Genomic DNA, 20,390 nt, shown 5'->3' with positions numbered 1-20,390 from the left:
TCCGTACCCCCTATATATATATATATATATATATATATATATATATATACACTACTACACTATCCAAAAAGACAAATAAGTCGTGTTGTTTTGTTAGATTAATGAAACTTTGTGTATTTCTAGGTGTCCTGATAAATGAGGTCGTCTCTTTTGGTATGTTTTGTTGGATTATGTTTTTGGACTTCTGTAATTTCACTGAAGATCTGTGCCTTCAACATCCAGAGCTATGGAGAAGCAAAGGCCAGCAATAAGAGAGTTATGGAGATTTTGATAAAGGTATAGATTATTTGAGAATATGGCTAAAAATGAAATGTCCTCACTGATTAGCATACCTGTCCTATGAATACAATGAACAAAATGGCTTATTTTAACAAAGATACAAAGAATATTTGAGAATCTGAATAAAAAATTAAATGCATCTCTCTATCTATAAATGTCGTATAAACATTTTTTTGAACTTGTAGATCATTTCTCGCTGTGACCTGAGTTTGATTCAGGAAGTTCGAGATTCTAGAGGTGAAGCTGTATCTGCACTGTTGATGAACCTGAACAGGTATATTCACAGCATTTTACGGACACACGTGAATCTGAATTAATGTATAATATAATAATGTTTTAATTTTCCTTCCTCCAGATTTGACAAATCTCACATTTACACACATTTAGAGAGTAAAAGAATGGGGAAGAAAACATATAAAGAGCAGTATGTGTACATTTACAGGTAATGAAACTTTTATAATGCGTATGATCGTCTGTGAACATACCTGAATTTTGCAAACATTAGGAGTGATGATGATAAACTTCTGTGTTCACAGAAAAGACATGCTACAGGTGCAAGAGCAATACCAGCACCCAGAGTTCAACGAGAGCACAGTATTCGCCAGAGAGCCATTCATCATATGGATCCGTTCTCCCACAACCTGTACGTCATAAACGTTCCACAGAGCATTTCTAGTACCACCAAATAAAATAGCACATTATAGCACAATCATTTTCTCAGATACATTCATATTGAATCTGACTGGTTGCATTATCTTACAGTGGTGAAGAACTTTGTCCTTATTGGTCAGCACACCTGTCCTAAGAGTGCAATGAAAGAAATGGAGGCACTGTATGAGGTCTTCCAAACAATCAGGAAGAAATGGAAAACTGAGGTACACAGAACTCATTAGATAGAATGATAGATTGTATATTCATTCCTAGATTGTATATAATTTCTTTTTTTTTTTTTACCTTTCTTATCTAGAATGTGATGTTTCTGGGGGACTTAAATGCAGCTTGCAGCTATGTTACCAATAAAGGACTGAAAAACGTTCGTCTCAGGAGTGACCCAAAGTTCCACTGGTTGATTAGAGATGAACAAGACACTACAGTGCGTGAAAAAACACGCTGCGCTTATGACAGGTCTGGTCTTACTTTATTAGCAAATCAACACAGTAACCACAGGAACAATAGAGTGCTACAAGGATGACATAATTTTGAAGGCCAACCCAGAAGTCACCATTACACCAGTTCCCTACGATTTTTTTATTGACTTTTGGATTATTCCAGAAAACAAGCTCTATGACTTGAAGGGGGAAAAATGATTCTTTCACGTTTTGATCACAGAAAAATACAGTCACCAGAAGTAAAAAGCTAAAGTTAGGCTATAAACAAACAACACCACCACCATCTACAAGTTTGCGTGAGAATGGTTTGCAAGAGTGTGATTGTAAACACAAAGAGGCTTTAAAAGTGGACTAGTAAAGTTGCTTGTTTCCAGGTTTTAGGACTCATTCCTGCAGCACTCTATAGCATTCTCAGTCTAAACTACAATTTTACAATGGCATACCAGTCTATGTTAGATAGTCTAATAGTAAAATCTTTGTGAAAACCCGCTTTAGGATTATTATTCATGGCAAAGAACTAATTTCTGGAATAGTTCCGGAATCTGCTCAACCATTCAACTTCAAAGAAGAATTCAATCTATCTGAGGAAGAGGTAAACAGTATTGCAAAACAGAGTTCATTCATAAAACTGTGTAAAATGTATTAAAGGGGTCATATGATGTTGCTAAAAAGAACATTATTTTGTGTATTTGATGTAATGAAATGTGTTTATGCGGTTTAAGGTTCAAAAAACACATTATTTTCCACATACTGTACATTATTGTTTCTCCTCTATGCCCCGCCTTTCTGAAACTACAATACTACAGCGAGAATAAAAGTTATGCTTTCTTTCTTTGCGTGAACATTTGGGCGGTGTTATGCAAATCTTCCCACATCGTGATGTAGACATGTTGGGGCATGTTAGAACGAGCTGTTTTAGGTAGGTGTGGCTGACTCTTAACTTCTATAAAGAATATCTCTTTGGATTTGAGACTTTAGTCTTTGCAACTTTACAGATCTTCTTTATGCACCAAGATCTTGTAACAAAAAACTGAAATAGCATCATATGACCCCTTTAAAAATGTTTGAAATTTCTTTCTTTTTTTGCACCTAGGCTTTGGAAGTCAGTGACCACTATCCTGTAGAGGTGGATTTGAAAGCAAACCATCGCTACCTCCTGCGCCATGAACTGTGAAATGAAAAATATCTGCGAATATGACCTACAAAGTATCAATTCTAATAGTATATAATTATTTGCCTGATACTGTGATAATTTACTGGTTCAATGTCCAATACTACATGTGCAGCGTGTAGAATTATTACACACATTTACTGTGTAAATGTTGTCATGCAAGAAAACACCAGTGGCTGAAAACATAGATGATGTTTAGAGGCGCTGAACTGATAGAAAATGTGAACAGATAATGGAAAATAAAAGCTTTTATCTTATATTTTATTATGCCGTTTCAGGAAAAACAAGTTGTTTACTACACTATTTAAGCCATTTCTGATATCATTCATTAATATTATATACACAAATTAATTTTAAAATAAATTTTGGATTTATGGTGGCTTGGTGCTCTGCTATAGTGTCCTGTATTGAAGTCGCTAATAGTCGAGATTATATAATAAACACAATGTCCTCATATTGCCAGTCTCGCCATTATACCTGAAATTCTATAAAAATATTATACAACTGGACTAAAAGCCACAATACTGTCATATATTCACATGAAAGGATTATGATTTGTCATGTTGCATGTTTTGATCAAGAGGAGTAGAAGCTATGCTTTGTGTTCTTTCATTCTGTAATGTCACTAAATAATTCACACTTTAAAATCGACTAAAACACGCAGCTCTACAGTGGCTCACTAAAAAAGAAACCTCTCAGATTGGATACCGAGCATCTTGTTAATTTTAAAAACGTTTTACATTATCTGATGGAAAGCCACAGCAGCGTTTTGAATAAAATAACTGTGTAACTCATGCGGCGGATGCATCAATTTAGAGATGTGTGGTGTGGTTGTGCTTCTCAAACCACAACCTACAAAATGTCATACAAGGCTGTGTTCCTGCTGCACTAACACACTCATACACACACACACACACACACACACACACATAAAAGACGAAAATAATAGTAATCAAGCAAATATAACTTGACATATTTGATGTTAACTTTTGATATTTGAACAATGTTGATTTAAATCGCATGTTCATGTGACTGTTTTTTGTTTAGTAACTTAAATTCTGCGTTGATGTTCTTGTTGTCATGATGACCCTGTTTGAACAGGAAGCAGCTATGACACAAAGCGGTACGCAACACACACTCTTTACCATTTTGTCAAGTGGTAAAACATTCAGAGTGTCTGTCATGTTTGAATCTGATTTTGTCTGTATGGGATGAAATTAAACACTTTACACCTCCTGCTGTGTCAAAAACAAGATGGATCAAAACATTGCTGATATTCTGAACGATGCATTCAAAGGTAAGATTTCTGTATAATACTTTGTGTTTAATGTACATTTGCGCATATCATATCATATGATCCCATATTTTGAATTGCGCATTGATGAGATGTGTTTAAAGTTGAAGAAAATGTCTGTGAACTTAACAGAAAATGTACTGGTATTTTCTGCCAGGACGTGATCTGTTTTTCTACTGCTTTTTTTCTTACAGTGTAATTAGTACTGATGTGTGTACTCCTTTTTTTAATAGAAACAGAGGCAAACTTTGAGCATCTAAACTTTGATGATGATGCAGCAACCGCACACAGCATTAATGTGCTTCAAAATGAGCCGGACATGGAGGAGGACGACAGTCACAGAGAATCCAGTGGATCTGATTCTGACATAGATTTAGAGTGGACGAATAGGGAAGAGGAAACTAAGCACTGTTTTGAGAACAATAGGAACTTCTCTTTAGATGAACAAAGCATGAAGGCAGGATCTACGCTTTGTGGTTCACGGGACGACAACGATGCAGTCGAAAATAAGACACAAACTCAAAACCAGCAATTAAGCTTCCATGAAGAGGATTGCAGAGAGAATGAATTTGAGATACATGAAGGTATCCATCAAATGAGCAAGGAACAATCTGAAGATGTCAATGTGCTGGAAACGGTTCTCCCAAAAGGAACTCACTATGGTCTGGATACAATGAGCGCACGGACTAAGGAGGAGACCACATCTCATCTACTGTCCTACCAGATGGTGGACAAATCTGAAAATGAGAGCTCAACATTAAAAGAGGAAAGAATGGAGCCTGACAGCACTGAGGAGCATGTCCTTCAGCATGCACCAGATGATAAGCAGCTCAATCATTTTAGTGCCAAACAATCAACATTGCAAGACTGGCCAGTAGCATCAGCGGAGGTTCAGTCTATGGATGAGATAAAAGAGTTTACAGAAGAAGATCGTGAGGACCATGAGAGAGACGAGGAAGGTTTAGCAGAGTATTCCTCTGATCTGTCTCAAAGTGACAGTGGGGACAGCAGTGAAGGTCCCGAGGGTGGACAACCCAATCACATGGACACCAAGCAAGCTGAGGTGCAGACTGTAGGCCCAGAAGAACCTCTCCTGCCTTACAGTGTTGTAACTTCAAGGGAAGATGATGTTGTCCAAAAGAAAGATGAATGTATGGATCCTGCAGACATGCTCACTTATGTCAAGAATGAGGACCTGTATGTGGAGACAACAACTGGGAAATCCGATGATGACATATTGTTCCAAACAGATGCTGAATATCATCGTGAGATTTCAAACATTGGGGAAAGTTCTGATTATGGAATCTCTGAGAATTTCCAATCAAATTCCAATGAATCCTACATGAATGAGCAGCCTGACTATGACAGTGATTTCAGCAGTGATGGTGACGACTACTGCAAAAACCAAGAAGATACACCTGATTTCATTTCACGTACTGTCTCAGAGGACAAAAACACAGCTCTCCAGAAACAAGAGCACACCTTCACAAAGGACTTTGCTACAGACTGGCACAGTATTGAGCACAAAGTAGTGGATGGGGTGGTCAAAGATAGCTTGAAACCAGAGATGTGTAATGTAGCAGGTTTATCAAGCATTCCAGCATCTCATGGAACTGTAATGGAAGCTTCTTCCGAGACTGATTCATCTGAAAGTGTTGGTGAGTCACATCCATCAGTGAAAACAGACCAGAACAACAAAGAACATAACAGTGAACATTCAAAAGTTTCAGACACTGGAGAAAATGTCCACACTTTGTTACCTGGGACGTTTTGGTCCCAGGACATTCTGAAGCTTGATGAATATGACTGGGACATTAATGGAGAAGAGTTGATCTGTGATGAAGAGGACAATTACCTGGAAGAGCTGGAGAACGATGGGGAGGAGACCGAGAGGGACTGGGAGAAAGAAAAGGCAAGAATTGAAGCATTTAACAGATACTACGAGTCTGTCGAAGGCAAGGAAAACAAAGGTAAATGCTCATTTGTGAACCATCTTAACGTCTTAATTTATCACATTTTTATTAGGACAATTTTTTAATTTTGGTAAATTCTTACCCAACAACAACAACAGGGAGAAGCCACAAAGTGACATTTTGTTTGGAGCCAGAATCCTCTCAGTATGAGAAGGATAGTTACAGGTAAGACCAATTTCAACATTTGACACTTCAAAAGGAAAGTGTTTTGTGTTATACTTTAGTGCACCATACAAGCTCATAAATTTGATTTGCATGTGATATTTCCACACAGCAGTGAAGAGGAACCGAGCACAATAGGTTGCATCAGTGAGTTGCATCCTCCAGAGTCCAGTTCAATCAAACAAGACCAAAGCAACAAGGAAGACAGCCGTGAACCCTCACACATCAGAGAAAATATCAGCACCCTTCTGATGGATGAGGACAACATGAGACTTGATGATTATGACTGTGATATTAATGAAGAAGTTCAAATGAACTCAAGTATAATGATAGGTGATGATGATCGCGATTTCCTGGAGAAGCTGAAAATTGAAATAGAGAGGGATATGAAGCAGGAACAAGCGAGAATTGACGCATCGAACAGATATTATGAAGAGGACCAAAATGAGGGTAAGTGCTGAAATTTCCCACTGCCGTTCTAAACTTTGGCGTCAGTAAGATTTTTTAAAAGAAATTAATACTGAATATTTTATTCAGCAAGGATGCATTCAGTTGATCAAAAGAGACAGTATACATTTATAGTACTACAAAAGATTTCGAATTCAAATAAATGCTATTCTTTCAGAATCCAGAAAAAAATTATTTTGATTAAGTTAAGCAGTTTAACTATTTTCAACATTGATGACAATAAGAAATGAGTCCCAAATTAGCATATTGAAGACTGAAAATTCAGCTTTGCCATCAAAGGAATAAATTACATTATAAAACATATTAAAACAGGAAACAGTTATTTTAAACTAATATTCACAGCAATATGGTTTTTATGATCAAATAAATACAAATATATTTTCTTTCAAAAATGTAATTACACACACACACACACACACACTCACTTTCAAGTCCCCTATAAAAAATGGAAAATCCCAATGTATTGCTGGGAAAATAGTTTTTGTAGATCAAATGTAAGGGCATGGTGTTAGTATCAAGATCATGGGTTCAGATATAAATGCCTGCTAAATGAATAAATATGTACATCTCTCTTAACAGTCACAGACAGGACCCACAAAGTTATGTTAAGATTTCGGCAACAATCTTCGCAAAATGAGGAAGATAATGATAGGTAAGATGGATTTCATTCAGCTTTAAATATCATTCATATTTCAGATTCGTAAGTTTGCATTTTATATTGTCCTGCAGCAGTGAACGGGAATCAAACACAGAAGATGACACTGCCAGCATCCCGAGGACTGAGGTGAGAACATCAGATCATCAAGCAAACAATAAAATGATCAAATAATAGTAATCAGTCATTGTCTTACTGCTATCCACAAGATTCAGGACCAAAGTGATTCTGATGAACCAAATGAGAGACGCTTGTACACAGGAAGGTACAAAGTCTTACCAAAGGGGTTACAAAAGGCAGACAAGCAGCTGAAGGAACAACCCAAGAGAAATAAGGTAAAAATTAATTGGCTTGAAATTAAAGGAGTAAATAACAACATGCTCATGGTACGCTTAAGTTATGTATAAATTGTGTAAACATTTGTCATAGAAATGTCACTTCTGATGCTGCCATTATTAATGTACAATTCAAGTTCCTGTATCAGCCTCATGCACAACAGCATTAAAGTCATTAATAAATAAAGCCAATAATCTAGCCTAACAGTTCAGACTGTGACCGAACTCTGTTTTGACGTCTCTATAGTGTCTTGTCCTGCTGCGTTCAGTGTTAGCAGTGAGTCTAGCGACGGCGGTGGGTGTTCTGTCTTACTGGTGGGCCACAGACAGCCTGGACTGGATCTACTGAATTCACATGAATCTTGGATATTCAACATGATTAAACACACACACACAAAGAAATCAAGGCCTCTGCAAGTGTGATAGAGAAACCATTGCACAAGGTCATGCAAAATCTCATGAAACCGACAAACCAGCAGACTGAGACAAAACCAACTTTATTTCCTTACAGTATGCAACCTAATATTGTAATGTTTGAACAGCGCATTGAAATACAGCTTTGAAAAATGTTTATATCTTTTAACATGGTTATCCCTGTTTTCTTATGTAAACCACATCTAGATAGATTAATCTTCCTCCTTTTTTACTAGGAAAAGTGATACATTTGCAGATATATGTGGTCTCTGGGCCCTACAGGAAACCTGTACAAACAAGTGCTTTCAATGTAAAACTGACCTGGAAAAACAAAACAAATAAATACAATTGATACATTTTCAATTCCTTCATCCCTGACTATATCTGACTGCAGTTGAAGGGACTTTCTTTTATTGCTATCTCATTTGTCACCCTATTAGGTTGTCAACAAGCTATATTCCATAAACATGCCATGCAGTTAATGTATTTTTAGGTCTGATTATTATTCAGTGCCTTCTTCACTACAGCATAAAACATGATATCATAGTGCAGGTTACCAATTCTAGAAAATTAAAACTGATTGCATACAATAGCATGGATATTTCTCCTCTGATCATCACCCGGGTTCCTGCAGATATTAATAGTTCCTCCAAAAGTATGTGTCTATCTCCGTAAGTGTTTTGACTTTAATTGTAGCTATAAAAAATGAATTCATCTTTCCATCCTACAGATAAGAAATGTAAGAGGGAAAAAGTACCTGTAAGGCATGCTCAGCTTTCTGCCGTCTTTTTCTTTGGCTAAAATTATTTTTTCCAAAGGAACCATTCAATTTAAAATGTTCATTAAAAATGCTTACTATGAACACATGCCCTGATTAACTACTCATTTTCATAACAGTCTCATAACGCATTTCAGGCAAAGACAATGTAAAATAAATAAATAAATAAATATCTCATGAATTAAAATGACAGTTTTAAGGTAAAGTGCATTTGAGCTGTGGTGACTATGCAAAGTAATAAAGAAGAGGTGCCTTTTTTGATTTGAAGATCCATGCCAGTAATTGAATACACACAATCTTTTCCGCTTGTGAACGCACACATCCTTAGCCTCAGTGTTTGTTTTTTTTGTTGTTATTTTAATGTTTATGATTCTTTCTCTTGCTGTGGCATCAATGCAGTCGGTAATCACTCCCACATTTTTGTTTTTCGACATTGAAAACGATTCACTCTATCAAGTCCAAATGGCCACATACACATCCATCAGCTACATCCAGGAAACTGGTCCGTTAAACAAACTCCAAACTATTTCAGACCAGGCCACATCCTGTCACCGAAAGGCCCTTCTCCGGTAAATGAAAGAGGGGACGGCACTCCCGGCGTATAGAGGTCAGAGTCCGTATCCGACTCCCCCTCGGCCAGATAAGGCCTGAGACGGGTGCACAGTGTCCCGCCGCCTCCACCAAAAAGCCCCAGACTCACCGGAGGCACATAATTCTCTTCCCTGGCCTGAGAAATGCTAAAGCCGCTAAAAGAGCGCTCCAGTTCCTCATGGTCCACTGAGGGAATGGAAAAGGACGTGTCGCTCTCGACGGCCGCCTGCTGCTGGACGGGTCTTCTGGACCTACGTGAGCGGCTGCTGTCCCCGATCTCATGGAACGGCGGAGGCGGGAGGCGGTACAGCGAGGGGACGTCAGTGCCTATTGGCGAAACTCCTCGGCTGTTGTTCCAGAGAGGCACACTGAGGGGATGGTCATCCTGCTGATGCCATGAGGTAGAGGGCCGACATTGGCTATCGGTGGGAGTCCCGTTGGGACCAAGATGGACAGGGGACACACTCTTTTTATTCTCGTCCTGTGCTTTCTCGCTCTTATCGTCAGGGCTGTGGTAGGGAGGAGCAGGGTAATGGATTTTAAAGCCTAGGAGGGCTTCGGTCTCAGATCGTGGGATGCCCATATGCGTGGTGTACATGCTGACCAAAAAGTTGAGTTTGAGGTCCATTGCCCCCACCTGCACAAGGAGAGACAGCGAGGCCCTTTAGCACTGACATATACATTCTTAAAAATAAAAGTTCTAAAAGGGGGTTTACACATAGCAGAACCATTATTGGTTCCTTAAAGGGGTCATCGGATGCGAAATGCACTTTTACATGTTGTTTGAACATAAATGTGTGTTGGCAGTGTGTACACAACCACTCTATAATGATAAAAATCCACCCAGTGTTTTTTTTTTATTTTTTAAATATAGATAAATCCAAACCCCTTTCTCAAATCAAGCCAATCTCAGATTCCTGCCTGTGTGACGTCACACAGACCCAGGCCCCTCCCACGGTTGTTGATTGACAGTGGTGTCAGTCTTTGGTTTTATCACAGCTGCGCCCTGAGTGAGCTGTCAACAGTCCGCTATTGTTTCGATGCCGGAGTGGTTGTAGACAAGAATGTCTCGCAAGCGATTGAGGTGTTTTGTTGTTGGATGTAATAATGAACATAGCAGTCGTCATTTACTCCCGACATCTGAGCCACTGAAGACGCAGAGGATTATGTTTGTTTTTGAAGGGAATGCGCCCCCGATCTACCTAAATGCGTCTATGTTCGTGCAAATCATTTGAGATTAAGCTTCACCTTCAGAAGAAGTGAGTATAAGGTTTTTATATGAATCTTTGCAAATCGCCTTTCCTAATAATGTGCTAGTTAGCAAGTTTCACGATAAATGCGGCTAAAGTTTATCGTCTCTCAGAGAGCGGCTCGGAAGAGAGGGGCGGGGGGAGCAGCGCTCATTAGCATTTAAAGCGGCATGCAACTAAACGGCTTGCTCTGAAAAGAGCTGTCTTTGACCGGGTAAAAAGGGTGTTGTTTTACATTACCATTGAGAAATTTTAACCAAAGTATGTTACAGACTTTTTATTAAGACCCTAAAGAATCATATCAACTTGTGGAAAATGGGAATCCGATGACCCCTTTAAAGAACCTTTCAGTAAACAGCTCTTAAAAGAAAAATTTTCTTTCTAATGGTGTGTGCACACCAAACACGAAGCGAAAATTCTCATTGCATTATCGCTCTAGATTACTTGCGGGATGTTTTTTGTGTCACCCGTGTGAATAAAAACATGCCGTAATGCTGTCCTCCATTTTCTGATACAACCGGACATGTCAAAAAGCTCTTCGCTGATTGGCTTGCGCGAAAACACGTCATGCGAATTTTCCACTTAAGTTGAAATTTTTCAACTTGCGCGTACAGATTTTTGTTTTCACTATAAAGAATGTTCTGTGGAATGGAAAGGTTCCATGGATGCTAAAGGTTCTTTATGGAACCATAGATTCTAATAAAGAACCTTTATTTTAAGAGTGTACGGTGCTACACCAAATGAACTTGATGTAACATGCTTCACCTGCTTTTCCATCTTGTTCAGACGTCCCATCATGCTTGGGTCCTCAGCCATCTCCGTGTCGCTTTTGGGCTTGTCCTTTTCTCCTGCCACGGCTCCCTTTCCCACAATCTGATCCACTCTAGTGATCCAATAGACCATCACTTCGACACATAGTCAATACACCCTCATCCACACTGAGATTCAGTGGTTAACTGTGCACTGTACCTTGTCAAGTTAACAGAAATTAGCTTTATGGAGGAGAACTCAAGCATGCGAATGCAAACATAGGACAGCAGGGTTGAAATAAGAGGGAAGATGATTGAAGCCTGATTTGCTGAAAGTGAGTATATGCCATATTGCATGCTCCATGCAATACTGCAAAGTTTTTAATCAGCATGCATTCATCAGGGACTTGGGACTTCAAAAATCAAGATGACTCTTGGAATCTTGGAAAGGTGACTCTTTCAAAGCTGCAGCATTATACTAAGATGAACAATACTCACAATACTGCAGTACACTGTAGCACAATACACATCTGAGTGTTTTTGCAAAGTTATTGACAGCAGTGTTGGGGAGAAACTAACTAAAAATGAAGAAAAAACTCACTTAACTACATTTTTCAGTATGGAAATCTGATTATTCTAGTGAATCATTTATCCTAAAAGGCCTCATCTATCAAGTGTGATTCTTTCAAATATGGCGGCACGCACTGTAGCCTGTATCATTTTATATTAAAGCTCTTCACATTCAGCAGCGGCAGCTCTTTAAGTAATAGCAGCCAAATAACCTAATAACCCAGCTGCTGTGACGTCTGTTAATCAAGAACAAAAGAAAAAATAGCAAATCAATACCTTTTGTAGCTTTAAGGATTCATCTATATTTAATTTAGAATTTAGTGTTGATACCTTTATTAAATTTCTGTATATTTCCTACTTGCTGAAGGGCACAGGTAAATATGGCTCTTCGCTGATTGGCTTGCGCGAAAACACGTCATGCGAATTTTCCACTTAAGTTGAAATTTTTCAACTTGCGCGTACAGATTTTTGTTTTCACTATAAAGAATGTTCTGTGGAATGGAAAGGTTCCATGGATGCTAAAGGTTCTTTATGGAACCATAGATTCTAATAAAGAACCTTTATTTTAAGAGTGTACGGTGCTACACCAAATGAACTTGATGTAACATGCTTCACCTGCTTTTCCATCTTGTTCAGACGTCCCATCATGCTTGGGTCCTCAGCCATCTCCGTGTCGCTTTTGGGCTTGTCCTTTTCTCCTGCCACGGCTCCCTTTCCCACAATCTGATCCACTCTAGTGATCCAATAGACCATCACTTCGACACATAGTCAATACACCCTCATCCACACTGAGATTCAGTGGTTAACTGTGCACTGTACCTTGTCAAGTTAACAGAAATTAGCTTTATGGAGGAGAACTCAAGCATGCGAATGCAAACATAGGACAGCAGGGTTGAAATAAGAGGGAAGATGATTGAAGCCTGATTTGCTGAAAGTGAGTATATGCCATATTGCATGCTCCATGCAATACTGCAAAGTTTTTAATCAGCATGCATTCATCAGGGACTTGGGACTTCAAAAATCAAGATGACTCTTGGAATCTTGGAAAGGTGACTCTTTCAAAGCTGCAGCATTATACTAAGATGAACAATACTCACAATACTGCAGTACACTGTAGCACAATACACATCTGAGTGTTTTTGCAAAGTTATTGACAGCAGTGTTGGGGAGAAACTAACTAAAAATGAAGAAAAAACTCACTTAACTACATTTTTCAGTATGGAAATCTGATTATTCTAGTGAATCATTTATCCTAAAAGGCCTCATCTATCAAGTGTGATTCTTTCAAATATGGCGGCACGCACTGTAGCCTGTATCATTTTATATTAAAGCTCTTCACATTCAGCAGCGGCAGCTCTTTAAGTAATAGCAGCCAAATAACCTAATAACCCAGCTGCTGTGACGTCTGTTAATCAAGAACAAAAGAAAAAATAGCAAATCAATACCTTTTGTAGCTTTAAGGATTCATCTATATTTAATTTAGAATTTAGTGTTGATACCTTTATTAAATTTCTGTATATTTCCTACTTGCTGAAGGGCACAGGTAAATATGACATTTATTATAATGGGTTTATGTGAAGATTGTTTTAAGTTCACTTAAATTATAAGTTTAAATAAAAAAAAAATCTAAATTATACTGTAATGTTCGTATAGTCAACATTACATATAATCAATGGTTAAATATTAGGGAAATAAGAAATAAGAGTAGTGTTGGTATCAGTGATACTCTCCTTCAGTCATAAAAAGATGCCACTAAACAAATATTAAAAATATAATGTCTTTATGTTGTTTCTACATTAATTTGAAGATTGATTGTATAATTATTGCAATATAAAAGTATATTTTAAAACTTTAACTTTAGATGGGATTAATCGCAATTAATCGTGACTAATTTCAGAAAAAAATGTGCGATTAATTAGTTATTTTTTTAATTGATTGACAGCACTAATATATATATATATGTTGCCCTTTTCAGCCCTTTATGCCTTATATAGCATTGGTCAGAATCTTTTTGTTTTGTTATAGTTAACTAAAACTTAAACTTTAGTAAAACTGAAAATGAAATAAAAATAAAATTTAAATAAATGTATTATTTAATTACATTTATAAAAAAAGCACATAATGAAATTACAAAACAAAAATTGTTAAACCAAACATATAAAAATAAAAGCTAATTCTAAATTTTAAAGCTACAATAGTATATAAATACTAAAATAACTAATAGTAAAATAACACTGTCTCAATCTATCAAGCAAAATCTGTTCAATTAGTTGGTTTATGTAAATTAATAATAAAATAGCTTCATCAATTCAAGTGCCTGCGCTGCATATTTGGTCTACTTTTTTATAACAGAATATTTTGTTAAATGCTGTTGTTAGTTATTATTTGTATACAAAATAAATTAATAATAATAATAATAATATAGTTTGGTACTGCCATCTTAATTGAGATTCATATTCATTTGTTCAAAAATCCTCAAAATATCTCAGATTAAATTATAAATTATATCATCAGAAAGATTTTGCGCCCTTAAAGTAGCTTCCCAACAATGTTAGTCAGACATACTGCATCAATGGCAGGGAATTTGACTTACAAAATAAATAATGTGGGGAAACAAATGAAAAATAATCCAAAAATGTCACCGGGTTCCATGCCTTATGATGCTTTGTGTGTTACACACTGTACGTTTAAGTTATTCTCTCTTCTTTAAACCCTGGGACAACATGCACAATTGCATCCGTCCCCCGTTAAACAGGCTGCATGGTCACACCATAGTGTGTTGAATTATTGTGCAGCAAAAACACTTTTTATTAATCATAAATGAACTTTTCAGATGCTCATTTCTAAAGCAGTGTATTATTTATGGATAATTATATCTATCCAAAATGTAAATCTTTCTCAAGGTGAACATAGAATAACCAATCAAGAAACAATCCAACCAGTTAGTGACAAGTTTCCCCTCATGATTTCAGTCATTTAAAGGGGTCATATGATGCGATTTCAATTTTTACTTTCTCTGAGTGTTACAAGCTCTTGGTGCATAAAGAAGATCTGTAAAGTTGCAAAGACTAAAGTCTCAAATCCAAAGAGATATTCTTTATAAAAGTTAAGAGTCAGCCACGCCTACCTAAAACGGCTCGTTCAGTTTTACACTTTACTTTAACTCCCCCACATATCTACATCACTATGTGGGAAGATTTGCATAACGCCACCCAAATGTTCACGCATTTACAGTATGTGGAAATAATGTGTTTTTTGAACCTTAAACCGCATAAACACATTTCGTTACACCAAATACACAAAAGAATGTTATTTTTAGCAGCATCATATGACCCCTTTAATTGTCAGTTTTTAATCCAATGCTGTCCAATAATAAACCCATTCAGCCTGGGAAAGCTAATGGTGAATGATTACGTACTTCTTGTGACGAGGGGTCGAGGGGGGAGGGGGACCCACAATCAAATCTATCCTGGCAAAGTACACAGAGAGAACATGGATACCAAGCATCAAGCAACACATGGAAACCACTCCCTGTACCCCAGTGAGGACCGTCGACAAATAAGAAAGAATATATTCCATACATGTCTGTTCTCACCCACTTCTAGGAACAGTGTCTCATGTTTACATGTATGACAGAAATGGTTTTTGCTGTTGGAATATATTGGTATATGTGTGGATGTAATTTCACAACATATATGAGGCTTATTTGAGAGAAAAGGAGTGAATCTGAATTCAAATAATTTTGAATGTGACACAAAAAATAAAACCACTGTGAATGTGATTTTGATCGAGCAGTGTTGAAATCTCATCCTGCTTTAGACCTTTTAATCTTTCTGTAATATCAAATAGTGACCACCAGAGGGTACTGCTCACAATTCAGCTACAGCTCTTGCCAAATACCGATTGACTACTGAAGCAGGTGGATCCTGTCATTGTTAGGTTACCGCAATGGTGAAAACTTTGTGATGTGATTCTTCTGTTCTAGACAGACTGAAGTCTTGCCTGGACTGAAGGTTTTTGATGCGTGACAGCATGTCCAGATGGCCTGCTGAATACTGCTCTATCACATCCATCACATCATAAGGCCTGAGGCTCTCTTTAAATCTCCTCTTAGACACCAGGAACCGCATAATACTGGGGAAGACCGAATAAGACTTTAATTAGGGTGTAACATATCTGACAATTACAATTCAAAGCAATACTTACAGAATTTAAAGGGGTCATGAACTGAGAAATCAAAATTCCCTTGATCTTTCGAGATGTCATTGTGCAATAAAAACATTCTGTAAGTTTCAGAACTCAAAACTTTCTCGTTAGTCTAAAAACAGCTTATTTTGAAGCCAATCTGCCAAAATGACAGGTTGTGCCACTTTATGATGTAATAGTGTTGATAAGCACCGCCTCCACAGAAGATCAACACCTGCCTCTACATCACTGTCTGTTTAGCGCCGCCCACCGATTCATGCGCATAATAGGTAAATGACAAGAGTAGCAAACGCAGGTCTAAGCAGAAACAAAACGATAAACTTTATTTGATGAACTTCATTTTTAATGAAGTGCCATACTGCACCAGTAAGAACTTGGTCCTTTGTTTACGTCATATTCCCGCAGATTCGCTTACAAACAAGGCACAATTCGACACAGGATTTTCAGTAAGATTGAAACTAAAAGACGATACTGTGCCAACTATATTGGATCTGATGTTGCACCTCACAAGAGTTAGTAACTGTTTTATTACGTGATCACTATTGCTATTGTCTGATATTACAGATCATTTGATATGTACTTGTGTGTTTATGCGTTTTTAACCTAAAACACAGCAGTTCATCTAAGAAGGATGAAGATGGTCAAACATGTATAAGTTTTAACCAATCATATCAGTGGGCGTTTACTTCCGAGTTTACAATCCGCCACGTCTATTCAAACAGAACGTTCTGATGAGGGGGGTTAAAAACAGTACAGAAAATAGCCTATTACTTCTAAATTATGATTGTTTTTTTATATAAAAATCTTGATAACATAAGTGGACATCTGAGAACAGTTCATGAGCCCTTTAATAAACATTTGATAGTCCCAGCAGTTAAATTATTGTTTTCAGCATTTTTAAATAATTATTATTAATTTAAAAATAAAATATATGCATAAATATTTCATTATTTAACAATTGTGATTTAAAAAAAGTTTTATTCTGTTTTTAACAATACTTGTAATTATACTGAATTGTTGTGAGAGCAAATATTTATACCTCTAGTCTTTTCTAGCCCAGAGATTGGTGCCTCTTACCAGATTGCTCTGATGGTGACCTTGAGTCCCGGAGACAGATCTGGCACAAACTCACAGTGGAAACCTCGGTCATCCCCAAAATCTTCTGGAAGACTTGCCTCTACAACACACAAAACAACAGGCTGCTCCCAATGTAAAGAGTCCTAATGTTAACAAAGAACAGTCCTGTGACAAGATCAAAGATTACAGAAAACATCTGCCATGCCAGACATGCTCGATAAACTGCACTCCACATTATACAACAGTTAGTTCCAGTTCTTGAATTCGATTGGCTGAGCAGTGTTCCAAGAGTGATATTTACAGTAGTCCAACAGCACTGTGACTTTTCACTGTTAGTATCACTCTGCCTGTCTGCATTCCCACCGTTCTCAACCAGAGTATCAAGTTGAAGTTGTGTGAAGTTTCTTGAACTAACATCTTATTTACAGAGCTGTTGTATAAAATCAATATCACACTTGCAAATGATGATGTTGTTCTGAATATCAGCATGACTGTAGGAATGAGACTTTGCCCAGCTATGCTGAAATGCAGTACAATAGTTGCTCATGTGATATTGCTAGAGTAAAACCCACCATAGATCATCGCACAGGTTTGAAACGACATAAGGGTGAGTAAATGACGACAATTTCAATTTTTGTGAGAACTGTCCTTTTAAAAGCACATGGAATCAGAGTATGCCCTTGAGTAAGGCACTTAAATCACAAATTACCCCAAAGTGACTTTCCTTGGAAAAAAGTAAATGCTAAATGACTAGTGAGATTTTCCAAAAATTGAAATTAATTTATTCCACACTTCAGAAGTGCTCAGGGAAAAAGAATTGTTGAGCACGGTCAAATTTCTGCGGCTGTGAAACTGATATCCCTCCTAATATGTCAGCATTAGTCAGAAGCTTCAGACATGCTTTAATATTTATGTGCATATGTACATTTGGAGCTGAAACAATAGTGCTACTCATGCATGAAGCACTTACCAGAACCTGCTAGCCTGAGCATTTACTGCAATAGCACATGTGAGAGAAAAGTTTGTGCACCTAACAAAATCTAACAAATTTCAACCCCCTGAAAAATGCTGGTTAACATGTAAAGCTGGGACAAAAAAGCTTAAATATTAGTACTACATGTGTCATCCTTATGCCATATGAATGAGGATGTGACAGCCGAAAAAGCATATCCTATTCAAATGACAGTAACAACCAGCTAGTCAAAACTGCACAAGACCGATTTCTGGAAACAAACTTGTTTCCTTCATAAGCGGAGAAATTCTTTCATGCAAGTTAGTGCAAAGTACTTGATGGAAAGTGTAAGTTGCAAAGTGTTTCATTAACACCTTCATGGAACACATTCTGTCATGGGATGAGCGTGAGACCGATATCCAGGCTGAGACAAATGAGTAACATCTTCTTTGCTCTACTGTCGCACTTCACCATCATATGGTTGACAGATAAGGCTAATATAGCTGCTGTAAAAACTATCCAAGCATCAGTGAAGGAATTCATATTTTGCGTGATGCTTCAAGTGAGATGAAACTTTCAGCCAAGCGTTCATGACAGAGAGTGTTGGATGATGGGCAGATCTGTAAAGATATGCTGCAGCTTGGTAATTAAGGAGCCATTTTTAAAACATGCATAGTGTTTCTTTAGCAGACTGGTGTTGAGATTTTTTTTGGACTAGTGCTAAAGAGATGCAGCCCCAGACAACATAATTTGTCTTACTGATTAAGCCCTCAATCGCTGCCAAAATGTTAAGAGAAAAAGAGAAAATGTGAAAGATAGAGAGAAAGAAATAGAGAGAGATGGTCAAAGATGACAATGACTTCAACCATGCAACTGTATAACACATGGTGTCACTTATATTAGGCTTATTTTACATTATAAATGGTGGATATTTGCTTGCACATCATTATAAAGCACTTTCCATGAAAACGATATACTTCAATGTCCAATGACTTAAAAAAAAACAAAAAAAACATTAGAGGTACAAATCCCATGTTTTTTTTTAAAGAACTTTTAGATAGGTTAGTTAAACTATCAAGTAACATAACGATAATCTAGCATGAAAAGAAGCAAGTTGTAAACATATCAAATATCTGTAACCCTCCATTAAAATGGTGATTTTAGCCCACCTCAAATGTCTTGACTGTAACAATAAAAATCATACAAAAATGTCCTAATTTAAGCAATCTGTTGAATTTATATTCAATTTATTGTAGTAAAGAACTATTTTAATTTAGTATTATAAACTATTAAATAATTTTAAATTATTACATTTAATAAAAAAAATATATTATTTCTTAAAATTAGGGAACACAAGAAATAATATTATATGGACCATTTATGGTAAGGTAAGAAGACAATAAATAAATAATGATTCATGCTTTTTTTCAATTTTGCAAATAGTGTTTTGACTGCATTCAACATTTTTTAATTAAGCTACATTTTCAACCGTTATTTGTTCAAATACTCATTGTGGCATACCTATTATTATTTTTAATCAATTATTTACAATCAATATATAAATGTATTTGTTTTTTTTATGTTTGTTGCTAGTAAATAACAAAAGCACACATTTTAGAATTTTAAAAAGTGTTTTATTTATTTATTTAAATGTCTAAATTTTAATATTAGGGCTGCCAAAATGGCAAACCTTATAGAAACTGAATTGGACAGAATATGTTGTTTGGCTTTTTTATACCGTATTCATGGAAACCCCCAAAATTGTATGATTCAGGAAGTGAAATCTATTTCTCGTATTGCTTATGCTGTGGTGTCACTGCTACATAAGATATTTATACAAATTCATTTAGCTGAGGTCTTTGATACTGTTTGTTATTTATCAAACATAATATTTTGTCATTTCTACCAGGTGGCCTTTGCGAGAGCAGTTATTGCTGCATTGCCGTGCTTACAGATTCTGATTAAATATAGTCTACTTCTAAGAGAAACTGCTCTGTCATCTCTGTACTTTTTGGATCATATTTCTGGATCATGGCCTAACCTGGAGAACTCTTCATGGCGAAGTCCTCGTCTTGCAACTCAATCAGCACTTTATTTTTTTCCAGTAGAGAGAAATGAGAGAGAAACCGGTGAGTGTGCAGGAAGTGAAATACAGAAAATGGATCCATTTATATATATATATATTTTTTTTTTTTAAGTTGAGCCAAGAGCATAAAACAGGTGATGAGAGTAACACAAAGGGGCGAATTCACTAAACAACTGTGACACTGTAACGAGCTGTATTTTAGCGCAAAAAACTACATCTCATTCACTAACCACCCAAAATACAGTTTAACTGACAGTCTTTCCAGGGCAAA

The 20,390-nt window shown here is 36.8% G+C and overlaps 3 protein-coding genes across 4 annotated transcripts in view; 2 read left to right on the top strand and 1 right to left on the bottom strand.

The window, feature by feature from the left end:
- The window catches only part of dnase1l1l (deoxyribonuclease I-like 1-like), a 5,393-nt gene extending 2,661 nt beyond the window's left edge, over window positions 1-2,732 (top strand). Inside the window, exons 2-9 of the mRNA XM_016542190.1 lie at window positions 124-276; window positions 465-553; window positions 635-721; window positions 816-922; window positions 1,042-1,154; window positions 1,247-1,404; window positions 1,884-1,980; window positions 2,482-2,732. Coding sequence (XP_016397676.1) covers window positions 136-276; window positions 465-553; window positions 635-721; window positions 816-922; window positions 1,042-1,154; window positions 1,247-1,404; window positions 1,884-1,980; window positions 2,482-2,562 — 873 coding nt within the window. The 5' untranslated portion in view covers window positions 124-135 and the 3' untranslated portion in view covers window positions 2,563-2,732. The remainder of the gene's footprint in view (window positions 1-123; window positions 277-464; window positions 554-634; window positions 722-815; window positions 923-1,041; window positions 1,155-1,246; window positions 1,405-1,883; window positions 1,981-2,481) is intronic.
- A 979-nt stretch (window positions 2,733-3,711) lies between these two features.
- Window positions 3,712-7,869, top strand: LOC107731188 (uncharacterized). 2 transcript variants are annotated; one of them, XM_016542187.1, is made up of 8 exons: window positions 3,712-3,856; window positions 4,087-5,823; window positions 5,925-5,991; window positions 6,104-6,438; window positions 7,036-7,108; window positions 7,186-7,240; window positions 7,321-7,446; window positions 7,694-7,869. In XM_016542187.1, exons 1-8 carry the CDS (start codon window positions 3,814-3,816, stop codon window positions 7,793-7,795), a joined length of 2,538 nt encoding a protein of 845 aa, XP_016397673.1. In that variant the 5' UTR covers window positions 3,712-3,813; the 3' UTR covers window positions 7,796-7,869. The 2 variants fall into 2 exon arrangements, with proteins under 2 accessions (XP_016397673.1, XP_016397672.1); XM_016542186.1 differs by having other exon boundaries at window positions 6,101-6,438.
- A 14-nt stretch (window positions 7,870-7,883) lies between these two features.
- kcnq2a (potassium voltage-gated channel, KQT-like subfamily, member 2a) overlaps window positions 7,884-20,390 on the bottom strand; it is a 28,372-nt gene continuing 15,865 nt past the window's right edge. Inside the window, exons 12-15 of the mRNA XM_016542192.1 lie at window positions 17,082-17,181; window positions 15,801-15,932; window positions 12,414-12,531; window positions 7,884-9,866 (exon numbers count right to left, since the gene is read on the bottom strand). Coding sequence (XP_016397678.1) covers window positions 9,162-9,866; window positions 12,414-12,531; window positions 15,801-15,932; window positions 17,082-17,181 — 1,055 coding nt within the window. The 3' untranslated portion in view covers window positions 7,884-9,161. The remainder of the gene's footprint in view (window positions 9,867-12,413; window positions 12,532-15,800; window positions 15,933-17,081; window positions 17,182-20,390) is intronic.

Source organism: Sinocyclocheilus rhinocerous, unplaced genomic scaffold (assembly GCF_001515625.1).
Source record: "Sinocyclocheilus rhinocerous isolate Xijiao unplaced genomic scaffold, SAMN03320098_v1.1 scaffold1600, whole genome shotgun sequence".
NCBI lineage: Eukaryota > Metazoa > Chordata > Actinopteri > Cypriniformes > Cyprinidae > Sinocyclocheilus > Sinocyclocheilus rhinocerous.
The sequence above is the reverse complement of the archived record's forward strand: the minus strand, read 5'-3'. Positions and strand labels throughout refer to the sequence as shown.

Bases quoted from the DNA above. Each gene is read 5' to 3' on its own strand.
- LOC107731188 (XM_016542186.1), top strand. From the start codon at position 3,814: ATGGATCAAAACATTGCTGATATTCTGAACGATGCATTCAAAG. The intron at 5,824-5,924 runs GTAAATGCTCAT...CAACAACAACAG, and splicing joins CGAAGGCAAGGAAAACAAAG to GGAGAAGCCACAAAGTGACA. The intron at 5,992-6,100 runs GTAAGACCAATT...ATTTCCACACAG, and splicing joins TATGAGAAGGATAGTTACAG to CAGTGAAGAGGAACCGAGCA.